General features: G+C 58.6%; 1 protein-coding gene across 6 annotated transcripts in view; it reads right to left on the bottom strand.

The window, feature by feature from the left end:
- The window catches only part of RANBP3 (RAN binding protein 3), a 52,446-nt gene that overhangs the window by 4,797 nt on the left and 27,747 nt on the right, over positions 1 to 19,902 (bottom strand). For 2 of the 6 annotated variants that reach the window (XM_046684993.1, XM_046684992.1), the window contains exons 3-12: positions 16,016 to 16,052; positions 15,836 to 15,922; positions 8,918 to 8,983; positions 7,926 to 8,018; positions 6,812 to 6,930; positions 5,620 to 5,739; positions 3,379 to 3,482; positions 2,894 to 3,059; positions 1,696 to 1,798; positions 1,079 to 1,203 (exon numbers count right to left, since the gene is read on the bottom strand). In XM_046684993.1, the coding sequence (XP_046540949.1) occupies positions 1,079 to 1,203; positions 1,696 to 1,798; positions 2,894 to 3,059; positions 3,379 to 3,482; positions 5,620 to 5,739; positions 6,812 to 6,930; positions 7,926 to 8,018; positions 8,918 to 8,983; positions 15,836 to 15,922; positions 16,016 to 16,052 (1,020 nt within the window). The remainder of the gene's footprint in view (positions 1 to 1,078; positions 1,204 to 1,695; positions 1,799 to 2,893; positions 3,060 to 3,378; positions 3,483 to 5,619; positions 5,740 to 6,811; positions 6,931 to 7,925; positions 8,019 to 8,917; positions 8,984 to 15,835; positions 15,923 to 16,015; positions 16,053 to 19,902) is intronic. The other 4 variants (XM_046684995.1, XM_046684994.1, XM_046684996.1 and 1 more) reach the window with 4 other exon arrangements.

The following is a 19,902-nucleotide window of genomic DNA, read 5'->3' as shown; positions in this document are numbered from 1 at the left end:
AGGAAACGTCCAAAACAGGCAGATCCACAGACAGAGAGCAGGCTCGTGGGCGCCAGGGGCTGGTGGGGGGGGCGGTGACTGCTTATGCGCAGTTTCTTTTTGAGGGACAAAATTGTTCTAAATTAGACAGTGGTGATGGTTGCACAACTCTCTGAGTACACTAAAAACTACTCAATTGTATGCTTTAAAAGGCTGAATTTCATAGTATGTGGACCATATCTCAATAAAGCCGTAAAATACATTAAAAAAAGAATATGCAACGGAGATCCTTGTGACCCTTGACAGAAAAGTCTGCAGATCTTTTTAAGTCAGGGTCTCTTAACACGGACGGATTAAAAATCAAGGTTGAGGGGCCGCCCCGGTGGCACAGCGGTTAAGTGTGCACATTCTGGTTTGGTGGCTTGGAGTTTGCCATTCAGATCCTGGGTGCAGACATGGCATCGCTCATCAGGTCATGCTGTGGCAGGCGTCCCACATAAAACAGAGGAAGATGGGCACAGATGTTAGCTCAGGGCCAGTCTTCCTCAGCAAAAAGAGGAGGATTGGCAGCAGTTAGCTCAGGGCTAATCTTCCTCAAAAAAAATTAAGTTTGAGTGGCAAAAGATGTACCATTAAAACCCCGCATTAGAACCTGACCAGGACTCCACCCCCATGGTTTACACACACACACACGCATGTGCAAAAGCACGGAGGGCAGACGCCCGAGGCCCAGGAGGGCAGGAAGATGGGGACGGGGAGGAGCTACACGAGGCACGGCTGCACCTGTGATGCTGTCCCTGAGGAAACAACACAAGGTGCCGTGCGACAGAACAATGACAGCTGTTAATTCTGGCGAGAGAGGGCTTCGTTACAAGTCTGCAAGGCCCTGAACGATCGAGAATGTCACCAAATAGATCCCTTTGCTCTGAAACAAAGCAGCACGAGAAGGCCCTCGGCACTCGCTGAGCTCTCCACGAAAGCCCCAGCAATGAGGTCCCCAAGGGTGGGCGCCGGCCCTGTCACTCCGGGGGTCTGAGTGCCCAGGGCACTCAGGTCACCCGCGGGCTGCAGCCCGAGGCACAGAGGAGCGGCCCCTCACCTGTAACACGTTGCTCTCTGCCTCCTCCCCGGTGATGACCTCCACCTTCTCCAGCAGACACTTGCGCGCCGTGGCCTTGGTGTAGGCGGCCGCCGACTCGGCCAGGGACTCTGAAACGGCATCAGCTAAACGTTGACTAGTCATTTGGTGGGAGGAGGGCGGGTCCTCCCAACACGCAAAGGGCTGGCTCTAGCCCCCAGCCACCCCGGCTGGCCACGCCGGGACCTGGAGTGGCCCCGGAAACGAGGCAGCTGATGCGGCCTCAGACCCTGCAGCGAGATGAGACCCCCACTATGAGCTGCCAGCATGGCTCGGGATCCTCAAGAGGACACTGAAAGTCCCCCCTGCTGTCTCAGGCCGTGAAGGGAGAGGGTGATGGCCACCTCCACAGCCCTGCCCCAAGTCACCCCGCAGTGCCTCGGTCCCCGCTTTAAGACGAATGCGTCCCGCTCTGATCACTGAGAACCAGCGCTCTGGGCCTTCTGACTCTCGCAGTGGCTGGTCCACGCGTGGTTATTACTGCCTGGAGCGTCGGTCCCCACATCCCTCCCGGGCGGACGTGGCTGGACAGTGTCCCGTCACTCGGGTCCCCTCCCACAGGCGGCAGGACCGCGTACCTTTCTCAGGGGTGGCCTCCTGGGACGAGGACTCGGACCCGGACTCGGCAGCCGAATTTTCCCTGTTGGCATCGGAACCGAGCTCGTTTAGCTTGGGCGGGCTCTGGAGGGAGGCAGGCACACGGGGAGGCGGTGTGTTGGGGTGGTCCTGGCGGCCTGGCACCGCGGGACAGAGCCCCTCAGCCAGATGGTGGCGCCCAGCACTCCCCTGCAGGCAAGGGCTTCTTTCTGCCACCGGCTCCGCCTTCACAGCTTTGGGGACCCACCCAGGCCTGGCAGATGCGACTGGACAGCCCGTCCCATGGGTGGGTCCCCCGTCCCCACAGAACGATTCCCAAGCATTGTTCGGTGGGAAACCTAAGAGAGAGGTGCCCTCACAACACAGGCAGCTCTGAGTCTGCACAGGTCCACGCCGTGTGCCACGGGCGAGCTGCCCCCGGGAGCCCCAAATGGGCTCTCAAGGCCTCCCCGGGGGGTGCAGGCCACCCGCTGACAGTCCCCCTGGGCCATGTGAGGAAGCTCTTTGTTTCATTGTAATCAAAGGACAGTAGTGACACTGGAGAAAAGCAGCAGGAGGCTCCTTAAGGGAACAGGGACTGAGACAAAGATGGAAACAGTTCGTTGGGCCCCAGGCAGCTCCTCGGCCACACTCACAATGGACACAGAGGGGCTGCAGGTACTCGAGCGACTGGCAAAGAAAAGGCACGAAGGGAAGGAAGCAGGCAAAAGATTCCAGGGCCGGCCCAGGACGGCCAGGCTCGCTGGGATTGGAGAGGGCCCAAGGGCACCCAAGCGCCTTGGTCATGGTGTGTGTCAGGACTGCAGGGGGCACAGGGGCCACCGTGGGGGTCCCCCCACTGTGCTGTAGCCTCATGGGTGGCCCCAGAAGAGCACGCGGTGAGGGACGCTGGGCTGAGGCTGTCACTGCAGCCGGCCTTGGCCGAGACAAAGCTTGGCGTGACTCAAGGGGAGCCTGTCTTAGGAGGACGGGAGACAGGAAGCCCACGGCAGCTCCCGGGGCCCAGGGCCGCCGGCTTCACGCTGAGGCCCAGCTGGGTCTCCTCTGTCTTACGTGCAGCTGAGAGCGGCCTGAGTTCACAGGAGCCGCACGGCAGCCGCGCCCCACGTGTCCCTTTGACCGGGGGAGCTCTAAACCGTCCCGGGCCCAGGAGGAACGGCGCCCACAGGGTGCACTCACCAGCACGCGCTCGCTCATGTTCTGGCCGAACACAAACTTGTTGCTGGCGGTGTCGGCACTGTTGGTCGAGTTCTCTAAACTGCAGAGAAGAGGCGCTGTGACCGCGGCCGCGGAACCTGGCGGGTCACAGAGGCAGCCGAGCGCCACTGGCCCACTGGGGTCTGCTCTGGGCACGAGGTGTGGGCGACAGACGTCACTCCGAGGGCCGGGGTGGACAACCCCACAGAACTCGGGTCCTGCCTCAGGGGTCGTGGAAGCCCACCACCCTGCCCTGGCCCCCCACAGCTGTGCCCAGAGTGGGAAAGGAGGGAGGCGCTGAAGGACAACCTGGATTATGGTGGCGTGTGCCCCCTCCCCTGCATCCTGCCCCCCGAGGAAGGACCCGGCTGGCTCCTGGTCCTGGTGCTGCCTCCTCTCTGGGCCCGGGTCAGGGATGATGGCAGACCGTGGGCCCCGAGGCTGGGCAGCGGGCCCAGGACACACACCTGGAGCTGATATACTGAAGGAAATAGTTGGTGGCGGTCGGCGTTTCTGAACTGGGGTGCCCGGCATTCTCCAGGTCAGCTGCCTCAGCGCTCTCATCTATTAACTGGAAAACAGAGGAAATACTCACTGCTCAGAGAACGGCACCTTCTGGACCTTACTGCTCAGCCCGTCTGCACCCCCATGCCACACGCACAGCTCCAACAGGCAAATTCTATCGCGTGTGCACACACGTGTGCTTGTGCATGTGTGCAGGGGCACGGCACTGTAATCAATGTCACCACTCTTTGCTTTTAATGCTAAGATACAAAAACAGTTTGTAAAGGATTAAGGAGCTTTTTCTATCTTGTTTAAAAAGAACACGCTCAAGTTGGCATCTCGTTGGTGTTTTCACCAATGCTTCCGTACCGAGAGATCACAGGACATGTACAAACCTGGTATTTTAAGGGTTTCCTTATAAACATCACAAGGGCATCATTTCTCCAAAGCTTCCTTTATGCCAACTGCCGTGCCAGCCCCATTCATCCACCATCTACAGTCATGCTCCCGGGGCCCCTGAGCTGGGGACTGCGAACCCTGTTCTGTGAGCGAGGAACACGGCCTGCCGTCGCCTACCCTCCACGGGCATGTGACCAGGAGACCTCTGCGATCACGCGAGTCCTGGGCCTCCTAAGACACTGCTCCCCCCAATTTCAAGGTGGCTGTTCCCCTAAACTGCAGGAACAGACTCAACCTGATGGCCCAGGCCAGGCCCCGGCCCTCAGCGCAGAGGGGTCTCACGGCCCCCCTCTCTTGCTTCCTCCCCCGTGGTGGGAGCAGCCCCCAAGGGACTCATTACTTTGATTCAAGCTGTGCCACATTAACACGTGTTTTCCGTCTCGTGGGGCGTCTATGCTCCTACCACACAGCGAGCAGCACGGGAGAGAGCCGACGGCGCGACCCCACGCTGCCAACGCGCACCCGAGACTTCTGCCCTCACTTGAGGGTTTCTCGCCCTCAGAGTCACCGACATCTGGAGTGGGACATTCTCGGCCGGGGCCGTCCTGGGCACTGCAAGGTGCTGAGCCCACACCATGTCAGCAGTACCTGCTCCCCAGCTGTGACAGAACAAATGTCCCCAGACACAGCCACAGACAGCGCCTCTCAGGCTTCTGAAGGAGCTTCTCGTCAGATGAGCCGCTGACAACGGCAGAGAACGACCCTCCGTCCCTGCGGCTGGGGGAGGCGGCGCTGCCCAGCTCTGGTCTCCCAGAGCACCTGCGCACGGGGTTGAGCCGAGAGCCTGCCACTGCCAATGCTCCCCACCCCCAACTCGCAGTCCCCAGGCTAGACCCACACACCTGGGGGGCAGCCAGGAGGTGACAGGTACAGCTGTCTCCCGCGGGAGAGAAAACAGTGTCTTTCCACCTGCCCTACTTTTATTTTTATTTATTTTTTTCCACCTGCCCTACTTTTAAAAGACAAGGTGATGGTTCTCAGTCGGGGGTGATGTGGTCCCACGGGGAACACTCAGCACTCTCTGGGGACATCTTTGGTTGTCACAACTAGGGGAGTGTGCTCCTGGCAACCAGAGGGTGGTGGCCAAGGATTACTGAACACCCAATACCCAGTGGTGCCCAGGCTGGGCCTCCAACTACGAACGACCTGGTCTAAATGTTTCTAGTGCGGAGACAGAGAAACCAGAAGGAAGGAACAAAAGCTCTCAGGCGACGTCGAAAGCACCAGGTCGTGCCGTCTGCTTTCTCCTTTGCTACAGAAACGTCAGTTCTGGGGCTGGCCCCGTGACGTAGTGGTTAAGTTCGTGGGCTCCACTTCGGTGGCCCAGGTTCATGGGTTCGGATCCTGGGCGCGGACCTACACCACTCGACAGCCATGCTGTGGTGGCAACGCACATACAAAGTAGAGGAAAACCGGCAACAGATGTTAGCTCAGGGCCAATCTTCCTCGGCATAAACAAAACAAAACACCAGTTCTCAGAGATAAGCACACGTAGTCCCCTGTTCCCGGGAGAACGAGGGAGTCCTGCACTGGGGTGCAGAGGGGTGCAGGCCGCCTGGGCAGCTGGCTGCGTGCCAGGGGCCAGGCAGTGGAGTCTGGCAGGCGTGCAGGACAAGCAGCTGCCAGATGAGCCCGAGCCACGGGACCCCCACAACATGCTCCTGTCTCCGCCCACCCCCTAACCCAGGGGAGGCGTGAAGAGATCAACGCTCCACCCACAGCCTGCCTGGCCTCTGCTCACTCACCTTCACTCTGTCCCTCAGGTTCTGCCCGAACACGAACGCTTGCTGTGCAACTTGCTCTTTTTTCTCACAGTTTTCCTCCTCAGAAGTATTGCTAGACTCATTTCTCTGGGGCTCTTTCTCCTGGTGAAACACACACACAGAAAACTGAGAAGATTCCACACAGCAGCCAGAGGAGCCAGCTCATTTGCTCAACGTGTCTCCTCCGCTGCGTCCCTCGGCCCACAGGAAGGTGACCCAAGCAGACTCCTGGGCCTGGATGGGTGAGCTCTCGGCAGCTGGAGCTGCCCAGGCATGGCGTGCGCACGCATCAGCAGGGACACGGAGGAGGTCGGGACGTTCCTGGTCTCCCTGAGGGCCCTGGGACCTGGCCACCGAGGTCCCCAAGCAGCACTATGCTGCAGACACGATTCCTACATGCACGGCCGCACCTGTGGCTGGCAGGTGGGGGCTCAGGGACGTGGGGAGCGGGAGGGTACAGAACCCCAGGCAGCGACTTTTCTGCAGAAATGGACGGAGGGGAATGAACACACACGTGCAACCTGGCTTCGTACAGTGAAGCCTCGGATTTCAAACCCACCTCCACCAGCCGCAGAAGCAGGCCGTTCATTATGTGCCCCTTACGGTCCAGTGGCCAAGCGACACTACCAGAAAACATACGCTTTCGGCCTCTACAAGCCCAGAACCCTGAAGAACTTTTATTTTTTTTTTTAAAAAAAGTCAACCCATTTCTGAGCTGACTCCCCAGGCAAGCTTCAACTAGGTTGGGCATGTGTATATGAAGCCCCGAGGGGTTGTTCGGGTGTGGAAACAGGGACATATTTACTCTGTGTGAAACAGTACAAGACTCTCATCCACGAAAGCCACTCCTCTGGGCCCAGCGGCCCCCCAGGGCTCAGTGGTGAGCGTGCCTGCCAGCAGGCACCCAAGCCCAGGACGTGTGGCACTGAGATCCGGCACACTATGGCTCTGCTGGTGGCACCCTCCTCTCGGAAGCACGAGAGAGACCACCCTCGGCATTGTAGCAACTTGGGATGTCGCTTGTGGTTATGCACTGGTGCTGCTGAGCAAAGCCAGAAAGCCTGGTGACAGGCCAACACTGAGACTCCTCAGAGCGGGTCACAGTCCCCACGGCCAGCGAAGCCCTGAGCAGTTTCACGGGTGGCGCTTCCCGCCCTGGCACCGGCGGACAAACCTCAGGTGCTCGCGCCTCGTCAGAGGGACTCCTCCGGGCTGGGTTGTCGGGCGACGTCGACGTCGCGGGCCCTGTGCAGTCTGCTGGGATGCTGACCCCGTTGGTGCCGCTGCTCGGGACTGCAGGGAGAAAGGACACGGGGAGTGGCGGGAGCTCAGGCTGGGCCGCCTCGAGCACCCCCTGCTACCATTTGGACCGACAGGATAACCTTTCCTTTTAAAGAAAAGGATCTGGCGAGGCGACTAAAACTCACGAATCCTTAGATTAAAAAAAGCAAAACAAAAACCTCACAGAAGAACACCTTATTGCCTATTCCACCCAGAAGTGCAGGAATTTTCAGTGTCTTTAGAAACAGTACTATTAACCGAGGGGGGAAAAACATAGAAAATATATTGTGGGAACAATGATGAGTTTTATAAGGCTAGTTTCACTAATAAAGTCGTTACGCATTTTTTTCCATTAAATAGTTGAGAAGACACGACACGCACAACTTGAAATGTGGCTTTGATTGTTCAGCATTCGATCAAAACAATGCCCCATGTAATCAAAGACTCGTCAGAAAAAGCATTTCTTTCATGTGGGATGCTGTGTTGCTCCGGATGCAGAGTTCTTGAATTGGAGGGGAAGATCAAGAGGAAGACAAGAGGAGCTCAGCGGCACGGAGGGAACAAGGATGCACTGAAAACCACTCGCTGTGCGCACGGAACGGGAACACAGTGGGCCTCGGGTCTGAAGGAGGGCAGATGACACGGGAATGCACGCTGCCCAGAATTACCCTCGAGTCCCTGAGCCATGCGGGGCTGGCTCGGCTGCATGCACAGGGATGGACCCAGCGCTCAGGGAGGGGGCTGGCATGTGCAGCCGGTGCGAGTACACAGCATGCCACCCGCAGCCGCGCTCGGCTGGGTGCCACAGGGAGACCGTGGAATCGCCTCTCCATCCTCCCCGGGCTCACCAGGGGGACGAGGACCGCTTGCCCCGCGCTCTCTTTATTTCTGAGTACACGCAGCAGAGACAGTCAAAGTCACCCGTGTGGAGACAAGGCTGTGGCAGGCGAGCCCAGAGGCCCGATCCGCCAGCCATGGGAGCCTGGGTGCCCGGCCGCAGGTCTTACCGGTCTGAGAGAGGGCCTTTGGCTGGGGGGCTTGTAATACCGCCGGGCGAAGCACGCTGCGCTGCTGCTCCTTGGGCTTCTGGCTCGGCAGACCTGGGAACAGAAGTCAGCTTGCCCAGGGCCTCGGACCACGCGGGCGGAAACGGCCCCTGCCCCCCAGCTCTCAGGCGCCTTACAGAAAAATGAACCCAGCAACCTATCCGACGGCCCTCACACGCTAGACTTTGCACGGAAACACGTTTTTAAGAAACCCAAGATACTTTCTTTACAGCTCGACACGCACATTCGGGCTCGCTATGACTCCACGTGGTAAGTGCGATTCCCAGTAACCGACCACGCCTGTCGTTAATCCCACGAGCACAGGATCACTGGGCTAACGTGCCGGCTCGAGGACCACGCGCAGATGGCGAGGGTAGAGCCGCAAAGCCATGGGCGACCCCTCCAGAGTTTAGGACTCTGACTGGGGTCACGTAAAGGCCCTCTTTGTACCTGCTTTTCAAAAAGCCATGCTGAGAAAACCCTGTGCCGAGCTCAAATTGGGCAAGGACCGCGAGGATGCTTCTGGCCCCGCACGGGCTTCCCTGTTAGACCTGTTGGTCGGGACGGCACCACTGCCAGGCCCTGCTCCCTAGCGTGGCCCTGGATCGAGGACAATTTGCTAATCAGGGTTAACGGTGTGGCATGCTGGGGCCGGAACGCTCTGGAGAGAGGCTGCACCAGCCGAGCTATGGCTGGGTGCAGAGCCCCACGTCCCCTGGCAAGCCCAGCCTGCTCCCTGTGCCGCCTCCTCTCCTCCTCCGGGCAGACGGCTCGCAGCAGGAGACCCTCCCTGGGCCAACAGGCTCTTTCAGTGGCTTTGCAGGGCTCAAGGGCCAGGGGAGTGAAGCTCCCCGAAAGGAGGTGGGCCCGGAGCGCACCGGGGGCGCTGCCCAAGGCGGCAGAGGCCGGGAGGGTGTGAGAAAGCCCTTCCACCCGCTCAAAGCGGCGCCCACCTGCACTGGGTGCCTGGCCGTGGATCAGCGTTGGCGGCTTCAACCGGAACCCACTGCTCTTCTCCTCTACAAGCACAAGACGAGAGGATCAAAAGCAGCTCTGCCTGGGGCGGGGCAGGGCAGGGTGGGGCGGCGGGAGAGGCCTGCGGGCTGGGCCTCTGCGGGCAGGGCGGGGAGAACCAGGGAAACGTTTCCAAGTCTAAACAGAAATGCGGAAGCCCCGTCCCATCACCAAGGGCATGAGCAGCCTGGGCGAGGACGAGGCGGGGACCAGACGGCGGGAACTGCTGGCTCCGGGGCAACGTGCTGATGATGGGAGACCAAAGGGCGTTGAAGGTGCAGGACAAGCGAGGGGACCACTTCCCCAGCAGCCTCAGACACCACGGTGTGTTTGCAAGCCCTGGAGAAGGCCTGGCAGCCACAGGATAAAGGTCCCTGGGCCCTGTCTCCCTTTCCCAGAGGGCCTGTCTTGTCAGGAGGACACGTCTGTTTCAGGAAAAGCGTCTGTACACCAGCAGCTGTCTGGGAACGAGACATGTTTTCCGTGGTGAAAGCTCAAAGCAGGTAGATGGCAGGCCTGCTCTCTGCAGATGCACCCGGAGCCTTGCTTCTTGCCTCCTGGGAGCACTGGCAGCCCCGGAGGAGGAGGCAGGACCGTCTGCCCCGGCCCACGCGAGGAGGTTGGCTCTCCCCCAGGGCGTGAATCTGGGCTGACAAACACACAGAGCTCACAGAGACGGGGGCTCCAGCTTGGTTCCAGCTCAGCCACGGGTCCACACAGATCCCTTAACCGTGCATCTTGGTGACTCTGCCCATCTCAGAGGGGGGATGGCATGGGGAGACAGTCTCAGGCCACCCAGGACGGGAAGGGTCAGCATCAAAAGCCTTGTGACTGCAATAGCCCAGGTCTGTCCCCGGGGAGGCACAGGGACAGCAGCATTTTGGGCCACCAGGCAGCCTCGCTTTTGTACAAAGCTCCAAACTGTCAGGAATGACCACTGTCAGGTCGCAGCGATCAAGAGTCACACACCAAAATCAGTTGTGTGTTTCTAGACTCCAGCAATGAACAACCCGGAAACGAAGTGAGGAAAACAGCTCCATCTACAGCTGCACCAAAGAGGGTCAAACCCTTGGGAATAAATGTAACAAGCGAAAACCACAAGACATGACTGGAGGAAAGTGCAGCCTTAAACAAACGGCGAGAGGGCGAGTCCATCACATACAGCGCCCAGAACAGGCGGCGCCACGCAGACGGAAGGTGGACTCATTGCCAGGGGCTGGGGGAGGCGGAATGGGGAGTGACTACTCAAGGGCATAGGGTTTCTTTTGGGGTGACGAAAATGTCCTAAAATTAACTTCGGGAATGGCTGCACAACTCTGTGGGTATAATGAAAACCGACCAATTGTACCCAAACCCCACAATTCCCTTGTCAGACCAAACTTGCAGATAAGAAGAAAACCCAATCAGAATCCAGGATGGAGCAGGAGGGCCCTCTTCCTGCTGGCTACACGCTGGGGAGGCCCTGCTCTCCGGGAGCGGCATCAGGACGACAACACGCCCCTGCCAGCTGGCGTGCAGGAGCCAAGCCTGTGTTGGGGATCCCGTGCCGCCCCCCGGGAGCGGGGTCAGGACCCTCACTCGGGGCCTCAGGAGCCACAGGATGTGGGGAAGACCTGCCGCCACGTGGTCCCTTTAGAAGGGACAGATGAGTTACACTTCTAAAGCTGTGGGTTATTCCGAAGATGACTGGCAATTTAGAAACAAAAGAACAGGGATGGACAATTTAGAAACAAAAGAACAGGGATGGAATTCATAATTGAGATAATTTTTATGAGCCCTCAGGGCTGGCTCTGCAGGTTTGCCTGTGGCTACAGACTGACCTCCACTGCTCCGCCCCCCGGGGAGCCGAGGCCAACAGCCACTTGACCCCGGGGCGGTCTAGGCTGCCCAGTGGGGGCGGCAGGCCCGGAGAATGGCTCCCCCTGACCATCCACCAGCACTGGCCCGGCCCACGGATGCACAGGAGGTCCACTGAACGCTGCCGTGAACGGACAGACAGACAGATGAGGTGTGCCACATTTCTAATGGGGACTCGGGACACAAGGGGCCCAGGGCAGCAGGGATGGGTGCTCAGAGGGTGGTCAGACCCTGCAGGCCCGTCGTGGCCCATCTTCACTAAAACCCAGGGGCTCTCTTCCTGCAACACGGTCAGGGCTCAGCAGAGAGGCACTGCCTGGTGGCCAGAGCCCCCACCCAGGCCAGGGTCACGGGGGCACAGGCGGTGGCACTGGCGCACGCATGCCCCTCTGTGAGCTCGCTGGTAAGGGGGGCTCCCTCTGGGGCAGTCCTCGTCCTGCCTCGGAGAGACCCCGAGTGACGTCCCAGGGAAGTCCGGAGTTAACCAGGAGAGCACAGGAATCTGCCCTGCTGTGTCCCAGGGGCTGAGACTCGACAAGAAGGCAGCCTGGCAGGCCAGGCATCTGCTGGTGGGAGGGCGCTCGGCCACTCACACGCTCTGGAGTGCTGGGTACGCACACCGAGGACACAGGGAGCCGGCTTTCTTGTGGCCAGAAAAGAGGCACAAATACAAAGGAGGGGCGAGAATGATCCCTGACGGAGCAGGACTGGACGTCTCCACGTGGACCGCGGTTACCCACACACGCAGAGAGACAGACACAGGAACACGTGCAGACGTAAACGCACGCGTGCGTGTGTGCACGCTGGCCACCCAGACCTTGGTGTCTAGAGACCGCTCTCCACTAAAAAGCACCAGGACCCCTTTGAGAAAGGGTTGACTCTGGGCTGGGATGGGGAGAGATGAGCCTGGAACCTCTCGCTACGACAGAAAGTTCAAAAGAATGATGGGGACGTGGCAAAAGGACACAGGAGGAACCTGCCTGACGGGGCTCCCACTGGCCAATCTGGGACGATTAAAATAGAACCTGAATGTTAAAATAAATACTAATAACAACAGACTATTACCCACCGACTACAACAGGAACCCACAGACCCACAATGATATAACAGACAATGCTAAAAAAGCGGGGAGAGAAAGCTCTTCCGGGTGGTGAATGCCAAGTAATCAACGTGGGAGCGACGATGGAGGCAGGAAACCCCATCTGGCCAGTGTCAGACGACCAATAAATCCAAGCAAGAAAACAGCAATGGATGCTAACACCGAGGGCAGAAGTCAGAGGGGGAAGGAGAGCTCCTGGCGTCTCAGAGCATCTCTCCAGAAAACGTTCATCGCAAAAGGGGAAGAAGTAACTTCACGGTGGAGATATGGGGCAGCTCCCACTGTCACCAAGTGACCCCAGTCAACCCCACCAGCACCAGGACAAGCGAATACTGGGTGTCCCCCGCTGCGCTGCTCAGGGAAGACCACGGCTTCCCACGGGTAGAGTTCCAGGTGCAAACGTGTCACTGGGGCGAACTCAGCAGGAAACGGGACAAACCCAGGCCGGAAGACTTCTCCAACGTAATTGGCCGGTAATCTTCAAGGTCCCAGAGGTCGAGGGAAGATGAGGGGCGGCTCCAGACGGAAAGAGATGTGGGATGTGTGAGGCGGGACGTGGTCCCTTCCTATGAAGACACCCCGGGACGACTGGGGAAAACGGAATGGAGTCTCTAAGGAAAGGGATAAAAGTGCTTTCTGAAATTCTTCCACAAGTTTTAACTTTTTTCTCACGGTTAACATGAAAAAATAAAAAGCAGGCAGGCAAGGATGTAAGAAGTTGACTGCGGAACGGACATGCGAGGCTAGCCCACGCACGCCGCATGGGGTGCCAGGGCCCAGGCTGCCGCCGGTCCTCAGGGGGCCCTGCTCTCAGGGCTGCAAGAGGAAGGTTTTGGGGGGAGAGAGGGAGCGAGGCCGGCACCCACAGACCTCAGAGGGGCTTAGGAGATTCGTCACAGAAGTGGACAGCGCAGGGGGATCAAGACACGTGGCTTCTGTGACTGCTGCCCCGGACATGGGCTGCCCCAGCGCACAGGTACCACCATGGGCCCTGGGGACCAGCTCCTCCTCAGCCCCGGGGCAGGGCTCTGCTCCAAAAGGTTTGCTTTCAGCGTCAAAGTGAATTCACTGGTTTGAAACGGGGCCATCGAATCAATCCTCAGTTATTCCTGACATGGCCCTCGTGCCAGAGTCTGACTTATCCGGCCACGCTTTTGAAGTCGGCCATGGATTTATATAAGGCAGGTCGGGTTATGGGATCCGGGTGGTTAAACCTGCTCATTAAATCTTTTATGAGGAATTTCAGGCACGTGGGAGAAACTTCCAGGAAATCTTGGAGTCGGTTCCCCAGCGAGAGACCAAAAAAGGAAGGCTCCGTGTTCTTGAGGGGGGATCGAGCCATTTTCCTTGAAGTTTTAAAGCTGTGATTAAATATATTTATCTGAACACAGCTCAGCTGTATTAACTAATGTGAGAATTTAATACCCAGGAGAGGGGTCGGGAAAATGACACAAGTCTCACAGCAGGTACTTTGGGATATCAGAGGGAGTGGGAAACGGGCAGGCAGATTCTTTGACTATGTATTTCCCATTTGCCTTTTTTATAATGATACGAATATATTACTTGAGTAAAATTTTGAAAAATTAGTAATACACCTCTTTGTAGTTTTTTTTTAAAAAGGACTTAAAACTCTGAGGCTGGCCCTGTGACTGAGTGGTTAGGGTTCTACACACTCCTCTACAGTGGCCTGGGTTCGCGGGTTCGGATCCTGGGCGCAGACCTACTCCACTCATCAGCCATGCTGTGGTAGCATTCCACATACAAAATACAGGAAGACTGGCACAGATGTTAAGCTTAGGGCTAATCTTCCTCAAGCAAAAAGAGTAAGATTGGAAAAGATATTAGCTCAGGGCCAATCTTCCTCAGCAAAAAAAAAGAAAAAGGAAAAAAAGGGGAAAAAATAGACTTAAAATCCCTTGTAATCAGACCTTGCTTGCAGAAACAGAAATAGGGGCTTATGAACCCTGTCTTATGGATTCCAAATCTACGAGGTGAAGAGTTGGGAAACTATTTAGAAACCGAAACAGAATCCTGATTTGAAACTGCCGATTCCTGTTGAAGATCTCATTTTACAGTAGCAACTGCTTGTCATCCCAGGAGACCCCCGGTAACTGGCTGTGAAGGGCAGAGGGACGTGAGGGTTCACCGGCTCTGAGTCAGAATGGCCTGCAGATGGCTGGGAGAAGGTTGATGGCATAAAAACATTGCTTTTTGATACTGTTGACAAGGAGGTGTCGGCAGGGGAGGGAACAAGAGGAAAAACAGTGTGAGGAGGTGGGGTGGACACTCAGGGATCGCCTCTCCCACCTCAGGGGTTGGTCAGTGAGCCCCACCGGGGGAGGGGTCAGCACTATGAACGAGGCCTCTGGACGCTCCCCATAAAAGCAGCCCCCCAGGACTCTCTCTACAGCAAAAACGGGGGTCTCCAGCTGAACAGCCTTTATCTGATGTCCACTAGTCGCCTCTGGTCTGCTGCGGCCGCCTGTCTTGTCCTCGTGCCCCCGGCTTTTCCTTGGCACCCGGGGCCCCTGCAGGGGCAGCCAGGAGGGAGGCAGAAGGCACTGATGTTCTGAGTCTCCCCCGGGGCCGAGCTGCAGACCCTGCTCCTCGTCACAGGTCAGGCCTCCTGGGCTGCCCGCACCCCCCCTCCTGCACGTGGTTTAGGATCTGACTTTACAATATCAGCTGCTTCCTGGGGGACAGGCTGGGGAACGAGGCGGTGGGACTCAGAGGGCGGAGTGAAGACAAGCCTTTTGAAATGGCTGGCACCGCCCTCTCTCCATTTCCCCTGGGGATGGAGGGGACCCTCCCAGATGCCTCTCCACTAGAGAGGAGGGAAGATGCCCGGTGGTCCTTTGCCCCTCCTCTCTCCTCTGCCGACCTCCTCGATGCACAAAGTGTGGTTCAGCAGCAGACAGTGAGCGGGAAGGAAAACCATCAATAGCCAGGAAGCTCCCCCATTCATAGAAATGCCTAGACAACAAGCATGCAGAGATCCTTAGGAAAAGGATCTGTCACCTGGAGCCTGGACTGGGGCCTGACAGCCCCTCAACGCCTGGTTAGCAAAGGACGGTGTATCCATCTGGGGGGTTCTCATGCAGTCATGAAAAAGGACATGGTAGCATTCAAGGTAAGTGTGAGGGAAGCGTGCATGACACCAAGCGTGTTACACGGAGGGCCTCGACAGGAGGCCCACTTTCTGCGCCGTGAGCTCCTGTCACGTTGGCACCACTTTTGTAAGCAGAAACAACCCGCTCAAAGTGGTTCTCTGCCCTTACAGTGGTATCCTTAAGGTCTGCAGTTGTAAAAGGTTTCACGCAAACGTCCCCAGGAGAAACTTCAAGTTGGGTCACTGGAGGTCCTCCCTTACGTGCGTCTAAGCCGGCACGACAGAGAGTGACAGAGCACCTGGGACAGTGCCAGAGCGGGCCAGTCAAGACCGGGAGGAGGGGACAACCCTGTGGCAGTGCGCCCCTCCACCCTGCAGGGGCGTCCCCGGGCTGGCAGTGTCTCTCTGGACCCGGGGACCTGTAGCAGCCTTTGCACAAACACCTGCACCTTTGGCACATGGACACAGGCAGCAGCTGTGGAGGGCGGACACGTAATGAACAGTCAGAGCCCCCAGCAGGGCCGCGAGGCCTGGTCCTCCAGCTCAGAGGGACGATGTCTTTGCACATTTCCTTCTGAGTCCACGAGGTCACCCCCTCGCTAAGTGTCACGATTCCCGTGGCTACCGGGAGCTTCCCTGGGGCAAGCTCTAACCTGATCCCTGAGGGACACACTATCCCAGAGGGAGGCTAACTGTGTTGGGAGGACATGGACCGGGGGCGGGAGGCGCTGGAGTGAACAGCGGGCTCAGAAACACGAGGCTTCGACCGTCCAAAGGGGCCGCGGCTGTTACCTGACTGTGAAGGTGGGAACTGGGTTAATGAGGACGTTCTTTCTCGCTTGACGGGAGGGCAGTAATTTCCATCTTCGCGGTCAGAATCTACAGAAAATAACGAGAGAAGGAGGAGGAGAAAATCAGGCTGCTTCCACTTTTGCACCCAGAGACGGCGAAACATTTGAGAGAGCGCCTCACCTTCTCCACCTTCGGGGCTGGAGCCGCCAGCTGACCTCTGAAATGAGAGCACACGGCAAGGTGGTGAGGGAGGCCAGGCTGCCCAGGCCCCATGGGCTCGGCAGCTCCGGGGCGAGTGGATCCCGACACGGAACGCCGAGGGCCAACTCCCTGGGCTCAGCCACCTGAGGCACAGACAGACCTTCACCCTAACACTGGAACCCTCCGCGAACCTCCTGTGTCTGGCTTACCAGGCCCTGCGCCAAGGAATCCTCTTAGGGCCTGAGAACACACTGACAGCACGCGGATCAGTTTCACGGCTTCCCTGTAGATTACAGCTAACTGGCCAGCTGCCCCCAGTTCACACAGCAAAACGTTATCTGGCCAAACCCACTTGCCAAGAGCTGGAGAGCGACCCTCTCTCCACCACGAAGGGCAGCAGGCTCTTTAAAACAGTTGCACTCTTGCCCTGGCACATTCCATGGGGCCGAACCCTCTTTTGAGGTGGGGGAGCAAATAAGAACTCCGATGCCTTGGACCAAAGTCTGCTGCCAGGCGTTCAGGACAGAACTGTCAAACACAGCAATCCGCGGACTACGGAGCTCGGAGGAACAATCTCAAGCTAAGAGAGAACGGGGCTGAAGAATGTCCTCCTTCACGAACAACCTTTAGCTTTAGAATGTGACCCACTAGCAATTGAGAGCCTTCAAAAGGAGTCCCCTCGCCCCCAGCCCAGGGGAAGGCAGAAACCCTCCCACATCCCTTCTCAGCACGTGGGCCTTCAGAACTAGGCAGCCAAGAGCCCACTCAGGGGCCAGCGTCAGGCCTCCTGGGGCCCCTTCAAGAGCAAGCAGAGGAGCCCATTTTTGCATTTCTCGAAAGGCCCCTCAGGGATCAAGTTGAGCCAGATGAGGACCATCTGCCTGCAGGAGCTGCTGGGGATTAAATGAGACGAAGCCTGTGAAAGTGCTCTGCAAACTGCTGGGCAGCGCGTCCGGCAGGAGCGACTCTAACATAACTGCCGGAAAAGCTCCTAATGCGGGCAGGGCGGCTTTTCCCAGGGGCCCAGAGCGCATGTGTCTGTTTCTGTTTTTACAGTCCTTGACAAATGTAAACACTGTCTTAGCTCAAAGGCGGCAGGAAAACGGGCTGTGGGTGGGAGTTTGCAGACCCCTGTCCTACAGACAGCGAGAGCCCAGAGAGGGCAGGTTCACCTGCCCGAAGTCACACAGCGAATTCAGAGTCAGAAGAGGATCCCAGCCTGGACTCTGCCCTCCCCTGGTGGGTCGGCAGCTTGGGTCTGCGTCTGGAAGCCAGCGGGCCGGGCCTCCAGGAGTGCTGGCAGTGTTCCCGGGACGGTGCCTGCGACGGGAGGAGGGCCCCACCCCCACATGGGCTTTCGGGCGATCAGGAGGCCATCTGTCCAAGTGCTTGGAAACACACAGCCCTCGTAACACAGCAGGGCCTCGCCGTCCCTGGGGCAACTGTGAACACACACTAAGCCCAAATGAAATAAAATACCCCACCTCACCCCAGTGTGAGGCCTGGGGCGAGTCATTCCATTGGCCCAGGCTTCCGGTTCCTCACTGGGAAAATGGGAAGGGGGTGCTGGCGCCTCTGCTGCCTGCAGGGAGGCGCAGGGGTCAATGGGATAAGCAGGCGGCCGGGCTCAGCCCTGTGACAACGTTGGTGGCTCGCACCTGGACCTAAGCTCGCCGGTAAACCCACTTCCGCTGATGTCACCCCCTCGGGCAGTGCTGGGGAGGGGCAGCAGGGCTTCTGAGCTCAGGGACAGTTGGGGGTGAGGGACCCTCTCCCAGACGGGGAGGACTAGGGGGGGTGAGAAACACACTCTGGCAGCGCTCCGATTCCAGAGGCCCGGCCCGGGTGGCATCTGGTGACCCAGAGCCGTGGCACCAGCACATCAGGCCTCCCCTCTCGGGACCACCCTCCCCTTGAGTGACAGCAGTGAGGTGCGGGCTCCCGGCCTGCTCGCCTTCACACTTGGCAAAGGCGAGAGAAACACACAGGTCCTCAGTGCCCAGCAGTGGTGGGGAGCCCCTCCAGTGGAGGCCGTGGCCCGGCCCACTTGAAGAGCCGGCTCGTCCCAGTGCAGGCCAGCCGATGCCCTGGACCAGCCCCTATGTCAGGGTGACGTGGGAAGCAGGCCTCTGGCCCGGCAGCTCTATGGTTCTACTCGACCTCCCTGCGATCGGCCGCGGCGCCTACCCCCACGACACCCGCTGTCCTCCCCCAGGCCCTCTGGTCTCCATGCTGGAAATACCCGAGGGCCTGAACGACCGGCCACTCCAGGTGGCCTGGCTGCCTCCCATCTTGGTAACTCACGCCCTCCTGGGCCCTGCAGGCTCGCCTTGGCTGCCCCCTACCCCCAGCCTGCTTCACCCTAGGCTTCGAGAGCCTCTCCTGCCCTCCCTCCTGCTCCTTCCTGGAGGGCCCAGCTCATTTCCCACTTCCCCCCAAATCCCACCCATATCTCGGCTCTGCGGCCTGCCGCTCTTCTCTTGCCACTCCACAAGCATTTTGGCGGTACAAGACCCCGCCGGCGGCAGCTCCCAGGTCCTGGGGGATCTGCGGCTTCCTGAACGACTTCTGGGACCTGGAATGGCACCCTCTGTAGAAGTGCTCCCTCATCCCTCATCCCTGACGTCCTCCTTCCCCAGCTTCCCAGGGGAGAACGAACCCTCGGTGCTGTCGCCTCCCTTTTCCTCCGTGTCTCATTCGGACTGTGGGATCTTGGTGGGGTTCCCACTAGCTTTTAAGTTCCAGGGGGCACTGGCCCTGGGCACACGGACCCCGGGCACTCTGCAGGCCATGGAGGAGCAGTAAAGGCATGAGTCTCCGCGTCACACACAGAGCAACGGCCCGTGTCCTGCTAGCGGTGCCGAAAGCTTCGTCCCCAGCTGCCTCTTGTCTCCGCAGCTGCTGCGGAGGCCGTGCCTCCACCTCCTCCACCCCAGGGGCCCCCACACCTAGCCCGGCTCTGCCCGCTGGGCTTCTAGGGCTAATTTCCACGGGTGAAATTTTCTAGCGCTCCCTCTGCTCCTCATTTCTAACTTCATTCCTCTGTGGTTGGAGAAGACTGATTTCAATCCTTTGCAATGCACTGACACCCGTTTTGTGGCCTAGCAGGTGGTCTTTCCTGGAGAATGCTCCACGTGCCCTTGAGAGGAGCGTGTATCCTGCTGCTGGCTGGAATGTTCTGTGCACGTGCCAGGTCTGCTGGGCTGAGAGCACTGCTCCAGGCCCAGTGTCCCCACCGGTCCTGTCTGGATGTTCTGTGACGACTGACAGTGGAGCACAGAGGCCTCCAACACCACGACTGAACTGTCTATTTCTCCTTCCACTTCTGTCAGTTTCGCTTTGTGTATCTTCGGGCTCTTTGAATGCCACTTAGCTTTCTCACCTCTGCAAATGACACCCCAACCTCTCAAGAACCTGGGTCTCCGTAAGAATCTGATGGGTGCTACGGAGCCTCTCCCCAGAAACATACCAGACCTGGAGCCGGGGCCTCCTGCGGCTCCACGTCCCCCATCTGTCCTGCTCCAGCCGCGCTGTCTCCTTCCGGTTTCTGAACACGTCAACACTGTGCCCGCCTCAGTGTTCCCTCTGCATGTGCCAGTCCGTCGGCCTGGGACGATTTTCCTGCAGGTCCACTCACTGTGGCCTCCATGAGGCTCACCCTGCCCAGCTGAGGGTGAGCCAGTGCTCACACACTCTCCCAGCGCCAGCGGGCAGAGCAGCTCGCCTCCACCCCCCAGCCCTGCCCTGTTGGGTGCCCCCATCGGAAACGGCCCAATGTGTCTGTTGTCTGTCTCCCGCTACGATGAGGACCTGCCCCGTCTGTTCTGCTCACAGCTCAGATACCTGACACCTGGACACTGTGCACA

Source organism: Equus quagga, chromosome 14 (genome assembly GCF_021613505.1).
Source record: "Equus quagga isolate Etosha38 chromosome 14, UCLA_HA_Equagga_1.0, whole genome shotgun sequence".
NCBI classification, from domain to species: Eukaryota; Metazoa; Chordata; class Mammalia; order Perissodactyla; family Equidae; genus Equus; species Equus quagga.
Note: the sequence above shows the minus strand (reverse complement) of the source record. Positions and strands in the feature narration are given on the sequence as shown.